This window comes from Oreochromis aureus, linkage group 15 (genome assembly GCF_013358895.1).
Source record: "Oreochromis aureus strain Israel breed Guangdong linkage group 15, ZZ_aureus, whole genome shotgun sequence".
NCBI lineage: Eukaryota > Metazoa > Chordata > Actinopteri > Cichliformes > Cichlidae > Oreochromis > Oreochromis aureus.
This window is the reverse complement of record NC_052956.1, coordinates 28,601,557-28,626,183: the sequence shown is the minus strand read 5'-3', so window position 1 is coordinate 28,626,183 and position 24,627 is coordinate 28,601,557. Positions and strand designations below refer to the sequence as shown.

The 24,627-nt window shown below is 40.3% G+C and overlaps 1 protein-coding gene across 1 annotated transcript; it reads left to right on the top strand.

Annotated features, from left to right (window-relative positions):
• Positions 1-13,609: 13,609 nt before the first annotated feature.
• On the top strand, positions 13,610-17,696 carry LOC120433112. The gene is made up of 2 exons (XM_039598697.1): positions 13,610-15,114; positions 16,813-17,696. Exons 1-2 carry the CDS (start codon positions 14,734-14,736, stop codon positions 17,308-17,310), a joined length of 879 nt encoding a protein of 292 aa, XP_039454631.1. The 5' UTR covers positions 13,610-14,733; the 3' UTR covers positions 17,311-17,696.
• The last annotated feature ends 6,931 nt before the right edge of the window (positions 17,697-24,627 follow it).

The window sequence follows — 24,627 nt, the reverse complement described above, 5'->3', positions numbered from 1 at the left end:
ACACAAAACTGTAAGCTGTCATCTGTGAAGCGTGAGCGGTGTTTGTTTTACCATAGTTCATGGTGGAGAATGGCTGCTCTTCTGAGTTTTGCTCTCTGTAGCCGTATGACTGGCAAACTACAGTGATTAGCAGCGGCATAGGCACACATAAAATTTCTTCTGAAATTTTCGCTTTCTAGTTATTATTATTATTATTCTTCAGTTTCCGCCTGAAATTTTGCAGCGAATCTCGCCCCGCAGTTTTGAGAAAAGCTTCATATATGTTACCTCATTTTGTGCGGCTGGATCTGGAATGGTGTGCTATGACTTTTGGTCTTTATGAATTTTATAGTTTTTTAAATATTAATATTTTAGTGAAAATTTTCCCGCGCTCCTCTGCCGAACAGTTTTGACATTAGGGTTACATATGTTAGATCATTTTGTGCGGCTGGAGCTGGACTATTATGTTATGACTTTTGGTGTTTATAACTTTTATAGTTTTTTAAATATTAATATTTTAGTGCAAATTTAGGCCAATTCATCCTTTGGCGCCAAATAAACAGACTTCATTTGTGGTGTCTTGGCTCTCTCTAGTGGTATACCGGGAGTAGTACAGCCGAAAAGATTTATCCTTGTGTTGAAAACTCCATATCCCACAATTCATAGCACGCCTCTACAGAGTGAACAATGGCGGCCACCACTTCGTTTTATATGTCTTTTATTCGTGTTTCTAGGTCACAAAATAAGCTTTTAAGATATTTTCAGGCGAGAATGTAGGTGTGTAAACTTCAAATATCTGCTTGTTTTATCAAGACATCCCATATTTAGCGACAGTGCTCTGACTACGTCGGTCCTGCCTGACAGCTAGCCGGCTACCTAGCTAGCTGCCGCACTTGGCTGCAAATGGATAGCGAGGGGACTCTCTCTGTCGTTTCACCTTCCCGGTCTCTCGCAAATGCTCGCATAGAATCGGAGTTACAGCTGGATGTGGAAAAAATAACTGAGTTGTTTGGTGGTGCTATAACGCGGAGCTACAACAGTGGGCAGCTATCCACGGTGTATGACAGAAAGGACATGCCGCGAATGAGACATACGAGGCAGGCGACCGTGTTTGCTAACGCAGAGGTCAATCGTGGATCAGGGAAAGCGAAGGCAGGAGCGTGAGGTGAACTGAATTTCAGGTAAGAAGTTATGACCTGCACTCTATTTGGGTCAGATATAAACCGAGTTTAGGTGTAGTTTGTTTTCATTGTGCTGACTTTTTACAATCGTACTGCGTGCTAGCTAGCACGACGGGAGTTTGTATACAGCTGTGTCTTGGCGCTAAGTTACTGACGTTGGACTTTATTTTATTCATAAGGGTTCGTTCGTAGAGTTGCCGTACAAACGGAATCGTGCCACATTCAGAGAAAATATTACGATTTATTCTGTCGTTACGAAGCCTCCCTGTCATTCTCTGCCTGTTGCAACTTCAATCATGAAACTGATCAATGATCGGCTTTTCGCTCTTGTTTGTTTATCGCCTAAACAACAGCTGCACGTTTAAGCTTGATCAGCTGTTGTTAGAATTCATTTGCTTCTAATTTCTAGTATCAGCTGATGTCGATGTGGAAAAAATAACTGAGTTGTTTGGTGGTGGAGCTACAACAGAGGGCAGCTATCCACCGGTGTGTGACAGAAAGGACATGCCGCGAACGAGACATAAAAAGGCGGTGAGGCTACCGCCGATCGACCGGTGTTTGCTAACGCGGAGGTCAATCGTGGATCAGGGAAAGTGAAGGCAGGAGCGTGAGGTGAACTGAATTTCAGGTAAGAAGTTATGACCTGCACTCTATTTGGGTCAGATATAAACCGAGTTTAGGTGTAGTTTATTTTCGTTGTGCTGACTTTTTCAATCACTTACAATAACTTGTACTGCGTGCTAGCTAGCACGAGGGAGTTTATATACAGCTGTGTGGGCGCTAAGTTACCGATGTTACCGATGTTGAACTTTATGACAGCCTCCCTGTCATTCTCTCGCCTGTTGAAACTTCAGTCATGAAACTGATCAATGATCGGCTTTTCTCTCTTGTTTGTTTATCGCGCTAAACAACAGCAGCATGTTTAAGCTTGATCAGCTGTTGTTAGAATTCATTTGCTTTTAATTTCTAGTATCAGCTGATGTTTGCTGCAGCCACAGCTGTAAAAACGGCTGTTCCAAACCAGATGTCCTTACTGAATCATCAGAGCTGAACAGGTGATGGAGAAACAGGTTTACCCTTAGGTGACATGAATGAGTTGAAGGAAGTTATGAACTGTTTCTGAGAGACAAATATACACCAAGCCCCTTTTTTGTGTAGCTGACAGCTGGTAACTGTGCAGGGGCGGATCTAGCAAAGCTTTTGCCAGGGGGCCAGGTAGGGCATTAACAGAGAAAGGTGGACACAAAGATATACTTTTCTTTCTTACTCTCATATAAAATATTTAGCTTTTATTAAATAGTTATCTGAATCTTACAACCAAAGTTTGTATAATAATACACAAGATTGGCTGTAGACCATTGTTCATCATTCAGAACACTGTGTAAAAATAACAAAAACAAAAAGTGAATGCAAAAGTGCATAAATATTTATTTTACGTGTTTCATGTGTGTGGCGGGCGTGGTCTGCAGTGCCGCTGCAGGGAGGTGGACCCACCTGAGCGGCACCTGCAATCACGCCTCTCGGGCGTAGTCTGTGCTCTCTCGGCTGTTTTTTTGGGTGTGTGTCGGGCTGTGAGTTGAAAAGCTACAGCCGGCTGTTTGGGTACACCAACCATGTGTGAAAAGTGGTCCATAACGTAATGCTTCAAAGCGTGTTCATGCAAACATTGTCGGATCTGCTGTGGTACAATGGGACTTCTGCTCATGAACCTGTGCACAGCGTCTGCAAATCGGCGCTGTACGAAGTCACTTCATCTTTACCCAAAACTGTAAGCTGTCATCTGTGAGGCGCGAGCGGTGTTTGTTTTTACCATAGTTCATGGTGGAGAATGGCTGCTCTGCTGAGTTTTGCTCTCTGTAGCTGTATGAATGGCAAACTACACTGATTACCAGCGGCATAGGCACACATAAAATTTCTTCTGAAATTTTCCCTTTCTAGTTATTATGTGTGCCTATGCCAAGAGGCACACATATTACTATTCGTCGGATTTATTATTCTTATTATTATTATTCTCCATCTTCCGCCTAAATTTCGGCACGTATCACGCCCCGCAGTTTTGAGAAAAGCTTCATATATGTTACCTCATTTTGTGCGACTGGATCTGGAATGGTGTGCTATGACTTTTGGTGTTTATGACTATTATAGTTTTTAAATATTAATATTTTAGTGAAAATTTTCCCGCTCCTCTGCCAAACAGTTTTGACAATAGGGGTACATATGTTACATCATTTTGTGCGGCTGGAGCTGGGCTAGTATGTGTGACTTTTGGTGTTTATAACTTTTATAGTTTTTGAAATATTTAGATTTTAGTGCAAATTTAGGCGAATTTCTAGGCTCCTGAGAAAGATTCTGCTTTTGGCACCATAGAAAGAGACTTCATTTGTGGTGTGTTGGCTCTCTCTAGTGGTATTCCGGGAGAAGTACGGCCTAAAGGGTGCCATGCTTGGTGAAAACTACATATCCCACAATTCATAGCATGCCTCTACCGAGTCAAACAATGGCGGACACCACTTCATTTTATATGTCTTTTATTCGTGTTTCTAGGTCACAAAATACACTTTTAAGATATTTTCAGGCGAGAATGTAGGTGTGTAAACTTCAAATATCTGCTCGTTTTATCAAGACATCCCATATTAGCGACAATTCTTTTAAGTGTTGCTGATAGCGGCTTAACTAGCTAGCGCCGCTAGCTTAGCTAGCTAGCGCCTTCGTGAAAAACCACCCAGGCTTGGCTGATAGTGAGGTGGCTAAAATTTGTTTAATCGCCCGATCGCTCGGCAAAGGTCTGTGTCTTAGCTGGACTTATTTTTCGTTTATATGGGCCGATGATGCTGGTCGATGTGGAAAAAATAACTGAGTTGTTTGGTGGTGGAGCTACAACAGAGGGCAGCTATCCACCGGTGTGTGACAGAAAGGACATGCCGCGAACGAGACATACAAGGCGGTGAGGCTACCGCCGATCGTCCGGTGTTTGCTAACGCGGAGGTCAATCGTGGATCAGGGAAAGCGAAGGCAGGAGCGTGAGGTGAACTGAATTTCAGGTAAGAAGTTATGAACTGCACTCTATTTGGGTCAGATATAAACCGAGTTTAGGTGTAATTTATTTTCGTTGACCTTTTACAATCGTACTGCCACGGGAGTTTATATACAGCTGTGTGCGCACTAAGTTACTGACGTTGGACTTTATTTTATTCATTAGGGTTAGTTCATAGAGTTGCCGTGCCGTACAAACGGAATCGTCCCACATTCAGAGAAAACATTATGATTTATTCTGTCGTTACGAAGCCTCCCCTGTCATTCTCTCGCGTGTTGAAACGTCAATCATGAAACTGATCAATGATCGGCTGTTCGCTCTTATTTATCGCGCTAAACAACAGCAGCACGTTTAAGCTTGATCAGCTGTTGTTAGAATTCTTTTGATTTTAATTTCTAGTATCAGCTGATGCTTTGCTGGAGCATGAAGATGAAATCAGGTGATGTCCTTACTGAATCATCAGAGCTGAACTGGTGATGGAGAAACAGGTTTACACTTTAGGTGACATGAATGAGTTGAAGGAAGTTATGAGTTGTTTCTGAGAGACAAAGACCAAGCTCCTTTTTGTGTAGCTGACAGCTGGTAACTGTGCAGGGGCGGATCTAGCAAAGCTTTTACGGGGGGCAGCTAGGGCATTAACAGAGAAAGGTGGACACAAAGATATACTTTTCTTTCTTACTCTCATATAAAATATTTAGCTTTTATTAAATACTTATCTGAATCTCACAACCAAAGTTTGTATAATAATACACAAGATTGGCTGTAGACCATTGTTCATAATTCAGAACACTGTGTAAAAATAACAAAAACAAAAAAAGTGAATGCATGTGTGAAAAGTGGTCCATAATGTAATGCTTCAAAGCGTGTTCATGCAAACATTGTCGGGTCTGCCGTGGTACAATGGGACTTCTGCTCATGAACCTGTGTGCACAGCGTCTGCAAATCGGCGCTGTACGTAGTAACTTCATCTTTACACAAAACTGTAAGCTGTCATCTGTGAAGCGTGAGTGGTGTTTGTTTTTACCATAGTTCATGGTGGAGAATGGCTGCTCTTCTGAGTTTTGCTCTCTGTAGCCGTATGAATGGCAACTACAGTGATTAGCAGCGGCATAGGCACACATAAAATTTCTTCTGAAATTTTCGCTTTCTAGTTTCAACATCAAATATCAGCTTGGTGAGTGAACTCAGGTTTGTCTTAATTAGGTATGAGCATGTTCACCTAAAAGTGTTGGTAATGGCAACATCTGATTCACAGTCACATTGATCAGTGCACCAGAAACTGAGTAGATGATTGTAGACATGGACAGTGAACTGTAATACTAGAAAGTTATTAATGTTTTACACACATCATTCAGGATGCAAGTAAAACTGCTGCTGCAGACAAATCAGAGGTGAGAGAGAGAAGAAGAGAAAAAAAACTCTGTACTCTAGTTTAGTGTTAAAAATACTGTTTCCCTTCCTCTGATGTGTTCTCATGCAGTTTCTGCTCTGAAAATAAAAAATGTCCATGTCTCTGTGTAACTGCCTACAAGTGATCATAGATTAAATTCAGCTTCTCCATTTTCCATCTAGTGGCTTTAGCTATTGTACACAGGGTTTACCATATTAGTTGTTTGTATAGGTTTACTCTATATTTCAACAATGTCTCATCTAGGACGGCAGGTTTTCAAGCAGGTCAAGTGCCTCTATGCACTCAATTAGTTTAGATATTTTCCTTCTTTACTTCATCTCATATGTCATTTTACTTAATTTGAGCTACCATAAGCTTGATGCAGACTACTTTTAACAATTATCCACCTCATGTCATAACCAACTAAGGTGCCTCTTCATATTATTATTATTTCGTTATTATTGTTATTATATATTCATATAACAGCAATAATGTATTACAATATTTTATTTATATTTTATTTTGTATCCACCAAGGGCTGCGGGTGATCTGCAGTTTCATCCTTTCCCAAGTTGGAGACATTTTCCTTGGCTGAGTGATGACACAACCTTAATATGCCTTATGCATCTCTCAATTTCATTTACTTTGTTTCATCCTAGTCATTGTAGGCTTAGTTTTCATCCCAGCCATGCTTCATTATTAAAACCAGTTTATGGTTGCTATTCTTGCTATTATCAGTTTAGATAAATTACAGTTAAGCTCTAGTTTAATTTAGGTTTTTGTTTATTTTACTTTATTCCTCTTGTACTTATATTCATTCAATTCAATCGGGTCTGTTTCCAACCTTTAGTTTTACTTTTATTAGCCTGATAATACAATTCTCTTATACTTGATTTTTACCAACAATTTTTCACTTTGCCTTTTGCACACGTTGCACTTTTTTTAAAAATATGTTTATTAAGATTTTTGATATAAAGAAAACAAAACAAAACAGACAACACAACAGCAAGGGCAAAAAATACTACTTCAGCACTGGCAAGAAACAAAAATAAAACGCTAGGGTGGTAGACTGAATTATCAGTCAAAGAGGACTTAATTTTAACAAATGATCTAAAAATGGCTGCCACATATTAAAAAACCTTAAACGTTTGTCCTTTAATGTATACCTAATTCTCTCCATATGCAGTAGTGCAGTCAGTTCTGTCAGCCACATTTTGAATTGTCAGACTTCCAGAGAGTCAAGATAATTTTCTTAGCAATTACCATTCCAAACAGAATTGTAGTTTGTGCAGCAGAGCTGAGGTGTAAAAGGAAAGAGGAAGATCCAAACAATGCAGTTATTGGGTCTGGCTCTAATGTGCAGCTGTACATATCAGAAAAACATTTAAAGATGTCCAGCCAATAGTTATGCAATTTGGGACAAGTCCAGAATAAATGGGTAAGAGAGCCTTCCCCAAGTTTACAACAATCACATGTAGGACTAATAGAAGGAAAAATTCTGTGCAATTTAGTTTTTGAGTAATGAACTCTGTGAAGCACTTTGAATTGAATTAATTGATGCCTTGCATTTATAGAACAAGAATGGATCCTAAACAGACTTCTCTCCCACACCTCATCTCCAATTAGCAAACCAAGCTCTTCCTCCCATGCTGTCTTCAAAAAGTCAGATTTAAAAGTGAAATACTCTGGTTTTGTGAACACTTTTTCAGAGACCAACTTTTTAGAAGCCTGGGAACTAAGAAGGAGCTTAAAAATTGGCTCCTCTTCCAGAAGAAATGGAAAGTTGAGGATATTCTGACGAACATAGTTTCTTATCAGTAAATAATGGAAAAAATGTGATGCAGGGAGAGAGAACTTGTTCTGCAACTGGGTAAATGATGCAAATTGCCTGTCAATATATAAGTCTTTAAGAGTAAATATACCTTTCTGTGTCCAGACCTCAAAAGAGGCATCTAAACATGAGGGTGGAAATGCGTGATTACGATATATTGGAGTATGGATCGAAGTGTCTGGTAGTGCACAACTTTTTTTGATCTGACTAAAGATTTTAACACAGTTTGAAACTATAAAATTATTGACCTTGGTTCGCGGATTAGAAGACGAAAAAAGCAGAGCAGGAAGGGAGCTATTGTCAACCCCATCACTCTCTGCAACCACCCAGGGGAGGGGGGGGTATTAGCAGACATGACCTTTTTGTACCCTTCCTGCCAGTAAGCAAGAGTTCTAGCATTTGCAGCCCAATAATAAAACTGAAAACGTGGTAGACCAAATCCCCCCTCAAGTTTGGATTTACATAGATGAACTTTTGATATCCTGTGAGTTTTAAAGCCCCAAACAAATGGTAATACTACTGAGTCGATCGATTTGAAAAATTGCTTATTCAAAATGATAGGCAAATTTAAAATTAGATACAAGAATTTAGGGAGAGAAACCATTTTGATTACATTAATGCGACCTACCATGGAAATAGGGAGAGCCCTCCATTTCTTAATGTCCTTTTTCAGTTTTTCAACTTGTGCAGAATAATCCAGCTTAAAGATCAATTTAGGATCCTTAGGCAAAGTAACACCCAAGTATTTCAATCAATATGTAATTTTAAAAGGCAAAGTTTTCAAAAACTCAACTTCCAGGTTTGCAGTCAAAGCCAAATTGATATTCCCCAATCGGACAGGGTTAATGGAGGGCTCATTCCTAATGGCTACTGCAAGAGGTTCAATAGCAATTGCGAAGAGCAAAGGGCTCAAAGGGCAGCCTTGTCGTGTCCCGCGGTGTAAAAAAAAAGGCGCTGATCTATCTTGGTTAGTAAGAATGGAAGAAGTGGGATGCCTATATATCCCAGCGTACGGGGAAATATTTGAGTTTGGAAAGAATGCTTAAACATTCTCAATAAAAGCGAAGCCACCTTATCAGAATATTTTTAATAGAATTCAATGCCAAGCCCATCTGGGCCTGCGGACTTTCCATTGGGGAATGATCTAATGGCTTTTGAAACTTCTTCAATAGTAATATCTAAGTTTAAAGCCTCTTGTGCAGCTTCATTGATTTTTGGGAGATCCAGCTTTCCTAGCCAGTCAGAAATGTTACCCCAAGATTCTGACATATAGAGCTCTTCATAAAATTCTCTAAATCGTTCATTAATGGCTTTAGGACTGATTAAAATATCGCCTGATTTTGATTTAATTTTGTATATAGCCTACTGGCCTGTAAACCTCTCAGCTGCCGAGAAAGTAGCTTGTGGGGCTTATCTCCAAACTCAAAATGCTTCTGTCTGATCCTAAATAGCTGATCTGTTACTTGACTAGATAAGATTGTATTATACTCAAACTTCCTTTTGATGATTTCTTGAAATAAAGAAGGGCAAGTGGAAGCCTTGTGGTCATGTTCTAATTGTGTTAATTCAGTTTCTATTTCTAACAGACGTTTCTGACGTTCTTTTTTTAACAAAGATTCAAAAGAAATAATTTATCCTCGCATTACCACTTTAAATGTTTCCCATGAAATCGAATCGGAAACATCTTGTTTATCATTAGTTTCCAAGAATTCTGATATTTTTGCTGTCATAAATTGGCAAAAGGATGCCTCAGACAGGAATGGTGAAAACGCCAGTTACCCTGTTGTTTCGTAACACAGAAGTCCAGAACTAAAGAGGCTGGAGAGTGATCCGAGATCAAGATGTTGTGATAAGTTGAAATCTTTAGAAATCAATTTGGAATCAAGCAAAAAATAATCTATTCTGAGTACGATTTGTGCACTTGTGAAAAATAAGAATAATCTCTACCAGTAGGGTTTCACAGTCTCCAAACATCAACTAGATTAGTAAGACTCAACATATTATTCAGAACAGTCGAAGAGTTAAACAACTGAGAGGTTTCAGTAGATCTGTCCAAGTGTTTATCAAGTACACAATTAAAATCGCCTCCTAAAATGACATGAGTATCAGAAAGATTAGGTAATAAATTAAATATTTGTCGAGAGAAAGCTAGGCTATCAAACTTAGGACCACATAAATTCAATAGAGTAACATGAGTGGCATGAATATGGCCTGTCACCAAAACAAATCGACCATTCGGATCACTAACCGTGGACTCGTGTCTAAATGGAACTGTTCTACGGATCAATATAGCCACTTCACGGGCTTTGCTGGAAAACTTCGACTGATAAATCTGATGAGCCCAGGAGCACCTGAGCAGCCTCTCTTTAGTGGGTTTCATATGCGTTTCCAGAGGATACACAACATCATCAGCTAGCAATTTTAAGTGAGAAAAAACCTTAGCTCGTTTGTGTACATGCCCAATTCCAGCTCTCAAATCTAATGCCACCACTTAGCGATGATGAATTAGGATTCAGAAAAAATAGCAGTGTACACATAAATTGCCCTTGTATTGCCCATACAAAAAATAAACCCCGCATACTTTGCATGACGATTACGAACTAAACGGTCCAAGGTGATGAACTCTCCAACCTCCCCCCACAGAAAAAAATAATAATAATTATACCCTCAATGTCAACATAGTTGAGAGAAAAATGAAATAGTCATATACATCCCAATGCAAGGAGTTCCAAATGAAATATCAGCAATAATAAATTAGTTACTGTCTTCCTTTATAGTTCCCAAAAAATCCTCAGCCTCACATGGCATAGAGAACACTTTGACCATGGAGCCATCTGTTACTCGTAAACGAGCTGGATAATAGAAACTACACCGAGCTCCAGCATCCATTAGGCGTTTACGCATGTCCTGGAAAACCTGGCACTGTTTCACCACCTCTGTCGGGTAGTTAGGGAAGATGTGAATCGCCTTGCCATTATAGTTCAAGGGAGTATCTTCTCTCTCACTTGGAAGTGGTGAATCCGCGCTATAGTTACCCGAGGACGGCCAACTAAGCGGTGTGCTCGGTCAATATCCAAAGGCTTGTCAAAATTGTCCGTGCCCAAAAGTTTCGGGAGAAACTTGGACAAAAACTCCACCATACGTCCATTTTCAATTTTTTCCGGCAGGCCAACAATTTTAATATTCTGCCGTCTGGACCGACCCTCCAGATCTAATACTTTCAGACGAAGCACCTCGTTATCTGCTTTCAATTTAGAACATGTTTTCTCAACAAATGAAAGACGATGGTCATGATCAGAGCTAGCGTTTTCAACCTCCTGAAGCCGACTGCAGATATTTATCAAAGATGCCGGTGCTGTAGCCAGAGACGCTTCAAGACCGTCAAACCTTTCAGTCATCGTGATATTCATTTTCTGAATTTCAGAAAGAACCTTAGAAAAAGTTTTATCACCATTATCCGCGTCTTTAGCAGGCTCCGAGATTGGCTCAGCTTCGTCAACTGGTTCAAGGAAAGCTGTGTCGATCCCGTTCGGAGACTTATCCTGCTTTTTAGCTTTTTCAGCCTTTGATTTGGGCATCCTGTTCGAATTAGGAAACAAGTGTTCTTCAAAGAAAACCGGGAGTTGTGAAGTATGAGGCAATAAATGTCCAAAATGTGAAGAGAGTATGAGGAGCTCCACAGAAACACGTCTACTCCATTCGGTGCTCACTAGCGCCCCCGCACACGCTGCACTTACTGTCAACTTGTCCACTAACATTTGACATTTTCCTGCAACCAGTTTTCCTTCAAAATTATATTATTTATGCCAATGTCCTAAATACTTTGTGCTGCCGGGAGCGAACTTTTCCATGAATTTCTCGTCTCCCTCTGAGGCAGTTTTACTTGCTTGATTACCCATTATAATAACAATTAGTGCCACAGACTACATGTCTGTTCTGCACTCACTCACACAAACACACTTAACATAAAATAGGCCTACACAGACTCCACAATGTGTCACCCCAGGTGACGAGCCTCTTTTACGTGTCCCGGACACAAGGCTCTGCACAGTCCCGGACTGTGGCTTTACCCTACACAGCGGTAAAGACTTCGTTCGTCACCCCAGGTGACAGGCCCCTCTTACGTGTCCCGGACACAGGGCCTCACAATCCTGGATCGTGGCTCTCCCAGAGAGACTTCCAGTAGTTCCAACTACCTTTGCGTATACGTCAACACGGTTTATAGGGCTGTCCCCTTTGTACTTACGTGAAGTCGTTCCCGTGTGGTTTCAGTCTCGAATCCGTAGATCCGTGCCCGTCGAGGGGAAGGGCTACTCAGCCGGCCTGGCTGACGTCAGACTTCAGCCCATTGTTCTCCTCTTCAGCGAACTAGGATCTCGGATCCGGCTTGAAGGACCAATTTAATGTCAGAGTTTCACCTCTGATACTGCTGGATAAACAGAAACTCACTCAGGAACGAGATCACTCAGTGCTCAACTTAGTCAAGTTGTTGCCTCCAACACACTTCAACTTCCTTTCCTCTGCAAGCTGCTTTTATTGTTTACACTCAGCAATATTCATAACACTTGTTGCTATGTTAGCTAAGGCAGATTACTATAAATGGTTACAAAACATGGAGTGAGTGCAGCACTCCCAGGGTGTTCGTCGTTATCTTATCATGCTAGGTGGTTACCTTCATCGGGTGCAGTTTCTTCTTGTTCCCTTTATGAAGGTCGTGCACGCACTCACAGCATGGGTTACTCAGGGAGCCTTCCAAGCCATTTTAGCTTTTTAAATGGCAACCTATAACATATTAACTCTAACAGACAACATCCCAGGATGGGTTCTGAAAGGCTGTGGGCACTAACTGTCAGTGGTGCTTCCTGACATTTACAACATCAAAGCTAAGGTACCATCATGCTTTAAATCTGCCACTATCATCCCCTCTAAAGACTTAAGCAGTAACCAGCCTCACTGTCCACAGTGAAGTGAGGTTTACATCACTATGGACTGAGAAGGTGCCAACTAAGAAGGTTCTCTAAGCCGCCACTCCAAAATCAACACATTCAGCCTTGAATGAAATTTCCAGCTCCCCCACATGGGCATAAATGGACATATTGTCTTCTGGAGAGAGGTTTTATGGTCAGATGAGACAAATATTGAGCTAATCATTGAGCTGTTATACAAAAGGTATGTTAATGTGAGGACTTCAAACCTAAGAACACTGTACCAGCTGCAGTGTTCGGGACTAACAGAATACATGTACCAGCGTTGCTCATATTTTGTATTTTAAATACGTAACGCCGGTACATGTATTCCGTTACTCCCCAACACTGATTCTGAATACCACCTTTTTAAACGGTAACTGTAATGGAATACAGTTACTCATATTTTGTATTTTAAATACGTAAGTATATTCAATTACAGTTACCGTTTAAAAAGGTGGTATTCAGAATACAGTTACTTTGTTGAAATAAATGGATTACACGGCGGTCTTTTCCTGTTAGGCTATGCCCTGTCTATTTTTGGTAATTCCACGCCGGTGGAAATCCAAACGAAACAAGCATTAAGAGGCTCTAGTGCCTGTGTCTCAATCTCGCGGCCCATGTCACCTCTACTTGCAGCCGCATAATGACGTGAAGAAATATTTTTAAAAATTATTATTCAAAAAATGACTGACCTGAAACGGGAGATGGAAGCATGTAAATATAATAATAACCACTGCAGCAGAAAAGAGTGCCTGACAAGCCCAGTTGTAAGTAAGCTATTAAGACTCGACTGTACACTGTTCGCGTTTTTCTCCAAAACAATAAGTTCCGTTCGAGCAGCCTTTCAACACCTCTCTCTGTCTCTCGCTAGCAAAGTTGACCCAGACAACAAAGCAAAGCCCGACAGGGAACCCGACGTATTAGCCAGAGGTCCCTTTACTACAGTTCGGAGCCGTGGACCTCTTTTATATATGCGCAGAATAGTTTTCTAAACGAGATCGCTGCAAAAAGTGCAGCCTTACTCAATGTCCACCCTACTGTTACTCATTTGCAGTGTTGGGTGTAATACGTTACTAAGTAACGCGTTACTGTATTTAAATTACTTTTCCACTGAAAAAGTAGAGTAACTAATTACTGTTCATTTTTAGGTATTTTAATTACAGTTACTTACAATGTACTTGCGTTACATTGTAAAATAACTAAACTCGCTGAAAATCATTATTTAATTTTAATAATTTATCTTCTAAAGGTAAAAATGAACTCTGCCGCTTTAACATCGCTGTAGTGCAGCTGTACGTCATTTCGCGCCAGTTTGCTGCATAGTCGTATTCTACAGCGGAAGATGTCGGACTCGGCTGAAGCGAGGGCCTGTTTTATGAAATGGGAATATTCCCGTCACTTCACTTTTCTAAAACAAGCAGACAAGAACATTACGGTAATATGTAAGCTATGTCCTGGGGAGAAAAAATTATCGGCCGCTGTCAATAGCACGAGTAATCTGCTGAAGCACCTGACACGGCAGCACAGACAAAGCCTTCTAAGTGAGCCATCTTCATCATCCATGGATAACACCGCGGCAACTCCTGCTAAGCAGACGAAACTTGATTTCTCTTCAGCAACACAGAAAGTGTCTGAAGGTGAGCTTAAGAAAATGATTGCAGGCTATGTTGTGGAAGAGATGCTACACTGTAATGTAGTGTAGCATCTCAAGAGATGCTGTACTGTAGAGTCTCCGTCTTTTAGGTGCATATTAAACAAAATACCTGTGTGTGGCAAAAAAGCAGCACCGCCTGATCGAAAAACGTTTTCTACTGACTTAGATAAGTGTTATGCTGACATGGAAATGGAGCTTAAAGAGACATTCGAGAGTTTGGAATATATTTCCACGACTGCTGACATTTGGACCAGCCATAACAAAAGTTTTCTCGAAATGACGGCACACTGGATTGATCCTTCTACTTTTGTACGAGGACATGCAGCGCTAGCATGTAAAAGAGTTCGAGGGAGACACACATATGATGTCATCGGCAATAAAATCGAGCAAGTACATTCGGCTTATGGACTGAACTCTAAAGTGACAGCCACTGTGACAGACAACGGGTCCAATTTTATCAAAGCTTTTAGAATGTTCCAAAAATCAGACTGATGAAGAATCGGAAGAAGATGAAGAGGTGACATTTACTGATGTTGAGCAGACCCTCTCCACAGAATCTGAAGGACAGTTTTCCCTCCTTCCACACTTAAGGTGTGCATCACACACACTGAACTTAATTTTTCATGATGTTGAGAAATGGCTTCAAGCAAATGAGGCAAAATTCATCTACAGAAGTGCAACTTCAAAGTGTTCTGCAATGTGGACAAAAGCAAACTGTTCTTCTGTTGCTTCAGAGTTGGTAGATAATTTTTTCAAGAAAAAACTCATAGTACCTGTTTCAACACGATGGAATTCATTTCACAACGCTCTGTCCAGGATCACTGACATTACCCTTGCTGAATTAAATACTGTCTGCACTCAGTTTGGAATCAAATGCTTCACTGATTGGGATTATCTGTTCCTAAAGGAGTATTGTATCGTGTTGAAGCCACTCACTGTTGCGCTACACATATTGCAAGGAGAAGAGAACTGCTATTTTGGAATCCTTCTTCCAACTCTGGAGATTCTAATGTCCAGGATGCTGGCACTGCAGGACAAGCTTAAGCTGACAGCATCCCTCCCTGACATCATTGTTAAGGTAATCTACAGTTAAGCCCATAATTATTCATACCCCTGCCAAATTTTGACTTAAAGTTACTTTTGTTCAACAAGCAAGTTCTTTTTTGAGCAGAAATGACACAGGTGTCTCCCCAAAGATAATAAGACGATGTACAAGAGGCATCATTGTGGAAAAAAAATATTTCTCAGGTTTTATTTATATTTTAGCAAAAAGTATCATGTCCAGAATTATTCATACCCTTCTCAATAATCAATAGAAAAAAGCCTTTATTGGCTATTACAGCAATCAAACGTTTCCTATAATTGCAGACCAGCTTTTTGCATGTCTCCACAGGCATTTTTGCCCATTCATCTTTAGCAATGAGCTCCAAATCTTTCAGGTTGGAGGGTCTTCTCGCCATCACCCTGATCTTTAGCTCCCTCCACAGATTCTCAATTGGATTCAAGTCAGCACTCTGGCTAGGCCACTGCAAAACGTTAATGTTGTTGTCTGCTAACCATTTCTTCACCACGTTTGCTGTATGTTTTGAGTCATTGTCGTGCTAAAATGTCCACGGGTTCCCAAGGCCAAGTTTTTCTGCAGACTGCCTGATGTTGTTGTTGACAATCTTCATGTATTGCTCTTTTTTCATGGTGCTGTTTATTGTGATTAGGTTCCCTGGTCCATTGGCTAAAAAAACACCCCCAAAGCATTAGGTTCCCACCACCATGTTTGACAGTGGGGATGGTGTTCTTTGGGTTGAAGGCTTCTCCATTTTTATGCCAAATGAAGGCAACATCATTGTGACCAAATAATTCAATTTTGTTTTCATCTGACCGTAACACTGAAGACCAGAAATCTTCTTCTTTGTCCAGATGGCCAAATGAGCTTTTGCATGCCTTAGAAGTGCCTGGAGAAGTGGCGTTTTCCTTGGTCTGCATCCGTGGAACCCAACAGTGTCCGTTGGACTGTCTGCCTTGAGACATTGCCACCAGCAGAGCCCAGATTCACCAGAATGGCCTTGGTGGTGATCCTTGGATTCTTTTTCACCTCTCTCACTATTCTCCTGGCCAGCACAGGTTTCACTTTTGGCCTCCGACAACGTCCTCTGAGATTTTCCACAGTGCGGAACATCTTGTATTTTTAATAATACTTTGCACTGTAGCCACTGGAACTTGAAAACATTTGGATATGGCCTTGTAGCCCATTCCTCACTTGTGAGCAGCCACAATGCACAGCTGCAGGTCCTCACTGAGTTCCTTTGTCTTAGCCATGAATGTCCACAGACCACCTGCAGAGAGCTGCTGTTTTTCACCTGTTGAGTTGATTAAAACAGCTATTTCCAATTAATCAGGGTAATTAGGATGCTTTAGAACAGCTTTGACTATTTGGAATGGTATGGAACTTTGGATTTTCCCAGAGACTGTGACAGTTTGTAAAGGGTATGAATAATTCTGGACATGATACTTTTTGCTCAAATGTAAATAAAAGCTGAGAAATATTTTTCTCCACAATGATGCGTCTTGTACATCATCTTATTATCTTTTGTGAGACGCCTGTGTCATTTCCAGTCAAAAAATAACTTGCTAGTTGAATAAAAGTAACTTTAAGTCAAAATTTGCCAGGGGTATGAATAATTTTGGGCTTAACTGTATATATAGCCTTACCCTAAAATAAACTTTTGTTTCATTTATCATGCTCTTATGTGAAGTGTCTGATGTATTTTTTTTCTCATAGACGATCAAGGTGCGCTTTTCCTCAATGATGGACAATAAAGAAGCTCTCCTGGCTGCAGTCACTTTGCCTAAATTTAAGTTACGCTGGATCAGAGAAGAAGAGAAAAAAGACATGGTTAGGGCAATGCTTACTACAGAGTGCTGTGGGTTGTCTCTTGAAGACCAACAACCTGCTCAAGATCACAAGAACCCTGCTAACTCCACTGATGACATTTTTTCATTTGAGGAGGACGACTGTACCTACTCTGCTGAAACAGAGGTGATGGAATATTTGAAATCTGCTGGGTCTGAGCTGGGTGTTCTTAGCCAGTTTCCCAGGATTAAGGCCATTTCACTGAGGTACAACACAGCCACACCATCAAGCGCACCAGTCGAAAGGCTTTTTAGCCTCGGCAATCTTGTGCTTACACCCAGAAGGAACAGACTGTCAAGTGAACGCTTTGAGAGACTTACATTAATGACATACAAAAACTTTTTCAAAAACAACACAGCTAAGTAGTACAAAAAATGTTTTGGAAAACATGAGTGCATAAAGCATGCAAGAAATATGGTGCTCATTGGTTTGAGGAAGTTTCAGAGGAATTCTGTTTGTTAACCAAAGTTCAGAGTTAACTTCACTTTGTTGAATCACATGACATGATTACATACATTATGTATCAATATATTACTCATTGCTTTGAAAATTTAAAAATTTTAATGTTTACTGCGTGAAATATGTCATGTTTAACATTTCTTAAGTTAAGCTTTTTTGTTATTCAGATATGTTGCAGAAAAATATATTTGTTATTCTGGAATTGTGTTTCTTAGCTAAAGAAAGTTACATTCCTTACTAAAAAATGTAATTATTAAAGAATGTTTTTTTTATAGAATGTAATAAAGATGATTCAGGAAGCAAAAAGGCTAAACTATTTCATGTTGACTCGTATTTTTTTTTTAAATTATTTATTATTTAAAGACAGCACGGTGGCACGGTGGTTAGCACTGTTGCCGCACAGCAAGAAGGTCCTGAGTTCAATTCCAACATCAGGCCGGGGTCTTTCTGTGTGGAGTTTGCATGTTCTCCCGTGTTTGCGTGGGTTCTCTCCGGTACTCGGCTTCCTCCCACCGTCCAAAGACATGCAACTTGTGGGGATAGGTTAATTGAAAATCCAAATTGCCACTAGGTGTGAATGTGCGAGTGAATGGTTGTTTGTCCCTGTGTGTTGGCCCTCGGAAGACTGGCGGCCTGTCCAGGGTGTACCCCGCCTCTCGCCCCTATGACAGCTGGGATAGGCTCCAGCGCCCCCCGTGACCCTGAAAAGGATAAGCGGAAGCGAATGGATGGATGGATGGATGGATATTATTTAAAGAGTTTAATTTCTATTGTTTGTCCACTCAAGGTTTATGGGGATTTTAATAAGTATTTAGTTAAATTACTTATTGAGTAATTAAGTTACTTTTCAGACACAGTAATTAGATAAGTATTTTATATACAATATTGATTGAGTAATTAGTAATAGTAATTAATTACTTTTTTAAAGTAACTTACCCAACACTGCTCATTTGATATTAAGATTTAAAAATCTAGTTGCTATTGGTATGGCGAGTAGCCTTCAGTAATAGTAATAAATCACACAGCAATAGTACATTCAGGTAGTTCTAAAAAGGACGACAATATATTAAGTAATCCAAAGTATTCAGAATACGTTACACTCATTGAGTAACGTAATGGAATACGTTACAAAATATATTTTGGGGCATGTATTTTATTATCTGTAGTGGAATACATTTTAAAAGTAACCTTCCCAACACTGACCAGCTGTCACGCATGGATGTGGTAGCATCATGCTCTAGGCTGTTTTGCTACCAGGGGTACTGGTACTTTGCACAGAATGTGGTGAATAATAAAACAGGATGACAATCTTCAGATTCTTCCATTTAATCTCAAAGCAACAGCTAGATGATTATACACAACTTATACACAATTGTTGTGTACAGTTGTACACAAGACCCAACAGGACCATAATTCCTAATCAAAACTTGTTCTGGAATAGATAAAGCAGGCTAACGTTAAGCTTCTAGAATAGTCTTCCCAAACCCCTTCAACCCGATTGAAAATTTTAGGACTAAACTGAATCTACACCAGGAAACCAATTTAAATAAACTCTAACAATTCTGCCAATTTAACATGTCAAATATGCAGCGAGAATTATAATAGAATCTTAATGATAGCTACCAAAAACGAATGGCTGATGTGCATTTTGCTTAGGGACATTTGATTAAATGTTAGTGGGGGAGTATGTATATATGTATATGTTTGAGACTATATGTATGTTCAGAGAAATCATTAAAAGTGTCAAAAATTACCACAATTTATATATATATTCAATATATACAATAAGTGTATATAAACTTATGACAACAACAGTTGGCAAAAAAAAGTAACACATCATGAGACAATATAAAGAAACTCAAGAATAGATGAGAAACAAAGTCACTGGCATTCAAAGGCATTTCTAAGGCTTTTGGACTCCAACGAACCACACTGAGAGTCATGGCAGAAATAGGGTGCCTGGTGCTAAAATTAGGGGTAAAACTTTAGCACCAGCATGGCAAAAGTTACTGGGAAATATCCTACATGAGACGTCCATAAATGAGTTGGAGGCTTTTCTTCCACATAGTGATGCTGCATGGATGATAAGTCTATCCAGGAATACATTATGAATGTTTGACTGACATATTCACCAGTGGCACTGACTGCCCTGTGAATCTAAACAATGAAATCAACAAATAGATTCCACCTGACAACCATGTATCAAGTTCTTGCTGCAGGAAGAAGATGCCCAAACACCGGAGGATGCAATTACACAGGCAGAGGGAGAGGTAGCTCCAGAATATGACAATATAATTCAAACATTTGTAGTCCATGCAATCAATGAGGACAACATAACTGGGTGATGGGTAATGCCTTGCAGAAGAGGTCCTTCTGACTCAACTGACTCCTGAGGTTGAAGGCATCACACCTACAGCACACATAATAGTGTACAGCCTACGCTCACATAGTGATTTTCTATTTTGAAGATAAATAAAGATAAAGATAAAGGCGCTTTCAAAAGGTTCAAGTGAAGGGGACTTCCGGTTTTGACAAGCATGGGGTAGTCACACTTTCCCTTAGCTCCTGCAACTTTTAGTTATTTGAGCGAACCCACCTAACTTATCTTTTGAGACAAACGTCTTGGTGATTTGGTGAAGCTGTCGGAACATTTGATGCTCTGTCATGTTGCCTAAACCTGCGAAGTCGAATGGTAAAACAACCGAATGCGCGGCTGCTAGCGCTCCTGTGAATGTTAGCAAAGCCGACATAACAGCACTGCTAGCTGAGCACCGTACAGCTTTACTGGCGGAGCTAAAAATCGGCTTTTTTGATGATGTGAATAAAAAGCTGGACGGACTACAGAAGGCATCAGACAACAATCTTTGGAGGAAAACGCCGAGACGCTCGACCAGCGCCTTGCTAAAGTGGAAGATAGCTGTGAGACACTACTGGTTGCTAATGCACACCGCATTTCGACCCCCAAACCGGCCCCCGGAGGCAGGCCACGGCCCGTCATTGTCTGCTTTCACCGCTACCAAAACAAGGAGCTGCTAATACAAGAGGCTAGGAGGAGGAACGACCTGAAGTATATGGATAAACCATTCCGGGTCTACGAAGACTACAGCCCTGAGGTGGTGAGCCAACGGAGAGAATACAGGTCGGTGATGTCAAGCCTGTACAAGATGGGCCTGAAACGGTCACTGCTATACCCGGCGCGACTACGCATCGTTAAAACAGATGGTGTGTGCCTCACATTTGGCTCTGTGGCTGAGGCCGAAAGGTTTGTGCAAGACTCCATGGTGGACTGAACTGCTTTGAGGCGCATGGAGCATGGGACTACTCCTGATTGTCATGCTTCCTATGTTGATCTCCAGACCGTATAACTTCACTTCTTTTTCTTTATTATTTTTCGTCGTGACAGTGCAATTATTTACACATATTTTGAATGGTGGACTTCACTGGCGCACACTTGGTGGGTCTTATTCCAACCTTTACATTATGCGGGCTTAAGGAGCTTTAGGTAGGATAGTTATGGAAGTTTTTCAGTTAGATTGGGTAGGTGTGCTGTTTGTTCTGACAGCTAGTGTCACCTGGGGGTTCAGGGGGTTTCTGGGGGGGTTTCTATGTTCGACTGTCCAAGTTAAGAACCAAGTGTTTTATGTTTCTTATCTGAGCAACCAGCTAAAATTTTTGATATATTTTTAATGGTTACCTCTATTGACTTAGTGACCTGGAATGTTAAAGGCCTGAACCACCCTATTAAAAGAAAGAAGGTTCTCACTCACTTGAAAAATATGGGTGCTGATATAGCTTTTATCCAAGAAACCCATCTTAAAATGTCAGATAATACTCGTTTAAAATGTAGTTGGGTGGGGCAGCTCTTCCACTCATATTTTACAGCGAAGGCAAGAGGTGTAGCAATATTGGTAAATAAAAGGGTTCCTTTTACCCCTTCTTTGACTCTGGCTGATTCAAATGGACGATATGCTATAGTAACTGGATCAATTTTTAATATTAATATTACATTAGCAAATATATATGCCCCAAACTGTGACGACCCTAATTTTTTCTCACGCGTCTTTGGCCTCCTGCCTTGTTTGAATACCCATTTACTTATTATGGGAGGTGACTTTAATTTGTGCTTGGACCCTGGGATGGATAGATCGTCTGTAAGAACTGGATACTCGATAACAAAATCAGCTTCTTATTTACAGTCCTTTTTTTCAACCTATGGCATTTCAGATATTTGGCGTTTTTTACACCCACAAGACAGACAGTATTCCTTTTTTTCAAATGCTCATCAAACCTACAATAGAATTGACTATTTTTTTACTGATAATAATCTAACTTCTCTTGTTCAGTCATGTGATTATCAGCCTATTGTAATATCTGACCATGCGCCCCTATTATTGACACTGAACATACCCGGTATGGAGTCTCCTAAACAGATGTGGAGATTCAACTCTCTTTTGTTAAGTGATGAAAACTTTATAGAATTTATTTCGGATCAAATTACCTGTTTTTTAAAATTTAATTTAACTCCAGATATTTCCATCTCATCAGTCTGGGAGGCTCTTAAGGCTTATCTTCGCGGCCAGATTATATCATTTACAGCTAATAAGAAACATGCTTCTACTTCTAAACTAAAGGATTTGGAAAAGCAAATAGCAGACCTGGATAATAGGAATTCTCAGAACCCCTCACCAAATTTATACAAAGAACGTTTGAAATTGGGTGCAGAATATGACATGCTCACCTCACATTCTATAGAATATTTATTGTTAAAGAACCGGAGTGATACCTATGAACACGGAGATAAGGCGGGAGAGATTTTAGCAAGACAGTTGAAATGTGCAAGAGCCAGGCAAACTATTAATGGGGTTGCAACCCGAGATGGTGGGTCTATTACAGATCAACAGGGGATAAATGATGCTTTTCAGCATTATTATTATAAGCTGTATAGCTCCGATAATACCAATGATTCTAACCTTCCTTCTGATTTTTCTAGAGACCTAAAGATTCCAACATTGTCCCCAGACGAAGTTTCCACCCTGGATGCACCTCTGCAGCAGCAGGAGATCATAATGGCAATAAAATCATTACAGTCTCGCCGATCACCAGGCCCTGATGGCTTACCAAACGAGTTTTATGCCACCTTTGCTGGAAAACTAGCCCCTGTGTTAGCTACATTATATACTGACTCTCTTGCCAAAGGTGTTTTGCCTGATAGTCTAAATCAAGCTTGTATAACATTACTTCCCAAAAAAGATAAAAACCCTTTGGAATGTGGGTCCTATAGGCCAATTTCACTCCTGAATTCAGACTATAAAATACTAGTGAAGGTTTTGGCCAACCGATTGGAAAAAGTTTTACCCAACATAATCTCTTCAGACCAGACTGGTTTTATTAAAAATAGGCACTCCTTTTTTAGTATTCGCCGACTACTTAATATAATGTACACCCCCAGCCAAGCTGCTTCCGAATGCCTTCTCTCCATGGATGCGGAGAAGGCTTTCGATAGAGTAGAATGGGAATATCTATTCGAGGCCTTGCAAAGGTTTGGGTTTGGAAGTTCCTTTTTATCCTGGGTGAAATTACTCTATGCCTGTCCTTCAGCTATGGTACTCACTAATAACCATTATTCCAAACCATTCCGCTTACATCGTGGAACCCGTCAGGGCTGCCCCTTCAGCCCCCTTCTTTTCGTATTAGCTATTGAGCCGTTGGCAATAGCTATAGGAAGTAATCATGCTATTCAAGGCATTTCGCGATATGGCACTGAGCATGAATTATCTCTCTATGCCGATGATCTCCTGCTGTTTGTATCCAAGGCTGAGGTAACAATTCCCTCTATTCTTGAACTTTTTAATACATTTGGGCTTGTGTCTGGCTATACACTGAACCTACACAAGAGTGAATTACTGCCTCTAAATATGCCTCTCTCCACATTAGCAAACATTACTGTTCCCTTCAAGATTGCAACACACAGCTTTGTCTATCTAGGCATAACTGTGACAAAAAACTTCAGTGATCTCTTTAAAGAAAATTTTACTAAGTTACACCTCAGTATGCAGCAAGACTTGTCAAAATGGTCGCCGCTTCCCCTCTCGTGAGTTGGGAGAGTGAATGTGGTTAAAATGTCTGGATTACCCAGATATCTTTACTTGTTTCAAAGCCTTCCTATATACATTCTGAATACTTATTTTAAGAAATTGGACTCTGTAATTACATCATACCTTTGGAACAATAAGAAACCACGTTTGCGTAAAACACATCTGCAAAAGTCAAAGCAAGATGGAGGCCTGGCTCTACCAAATTTCCGTTATTATTACTGGGCCTCCAATTTACACTGTCTGACCTACTGGATGCACTATCAGCATGACTGCAGCGGACCCGTATGGGTAGAAATGGAGAAGCTTTCTTCTGGTTCTTTCTTGCTATCATCTGTCGTAGGTGCATCTATCCCATTACCCCAAAGCCTGAAAATTGAGAATCCCATAGTTAATAATACTATCCAAATTTGCTTTCAGTTTAGAAAACATTTTAATCTTCTGAAGATATGTTTAGGCAGCCCAGTAGCTTCCAACTATGTTTTTTCTCCTTCACTGCATGATGCCACATTTCAGGGCTGGCAGAGGCGAGGGCTAAGATCTTTAAAAGAACTATTCATTGACGGCACGTTTGCCTCATTTGAACAGCTGACTAATAAATACAACTTACCTAAAAAAATGAGAGGGGGGTATCTACAAATACGACACTTTCTTTCAGGTTCTATCCCAGGGTTTCCGAATAAACCCCCTAATGATGTAATGGATAACATTATGTGTTTTAACCCAGTTAAGAAAAAGGCCATATCATCAATACTTGTTCTGATTTCGTGCCTGGGTTCTTCTTCCATGTCTGCAATTAAGCGATCCTGGGAAGAGGATCTTAAAATCTGTATTACTGAAGCAGACTGGGGCAATGTTCTAGGTAATATTCACTCGTCCTCCATGTGTGCAAGACATTGCCTTCTGCAGTTTAAAATAGTGCATAGAGTGCATCTCAGCAAATCAAAATTGGCAAAGATGTATCCTCAGATTGACCCAACGTGCGAAAGATGTAAATTGACAGAGGCCACCTTGATTCATATGTTTTGGTCCTGTCCCAAAATACAAAAGTTCTGGGTGGATGTCTGTGAGGCTTTGTCATGCATATTTGGAATGAGAATAACATTTAATCCGCTTTTATTTTTATTTGGGG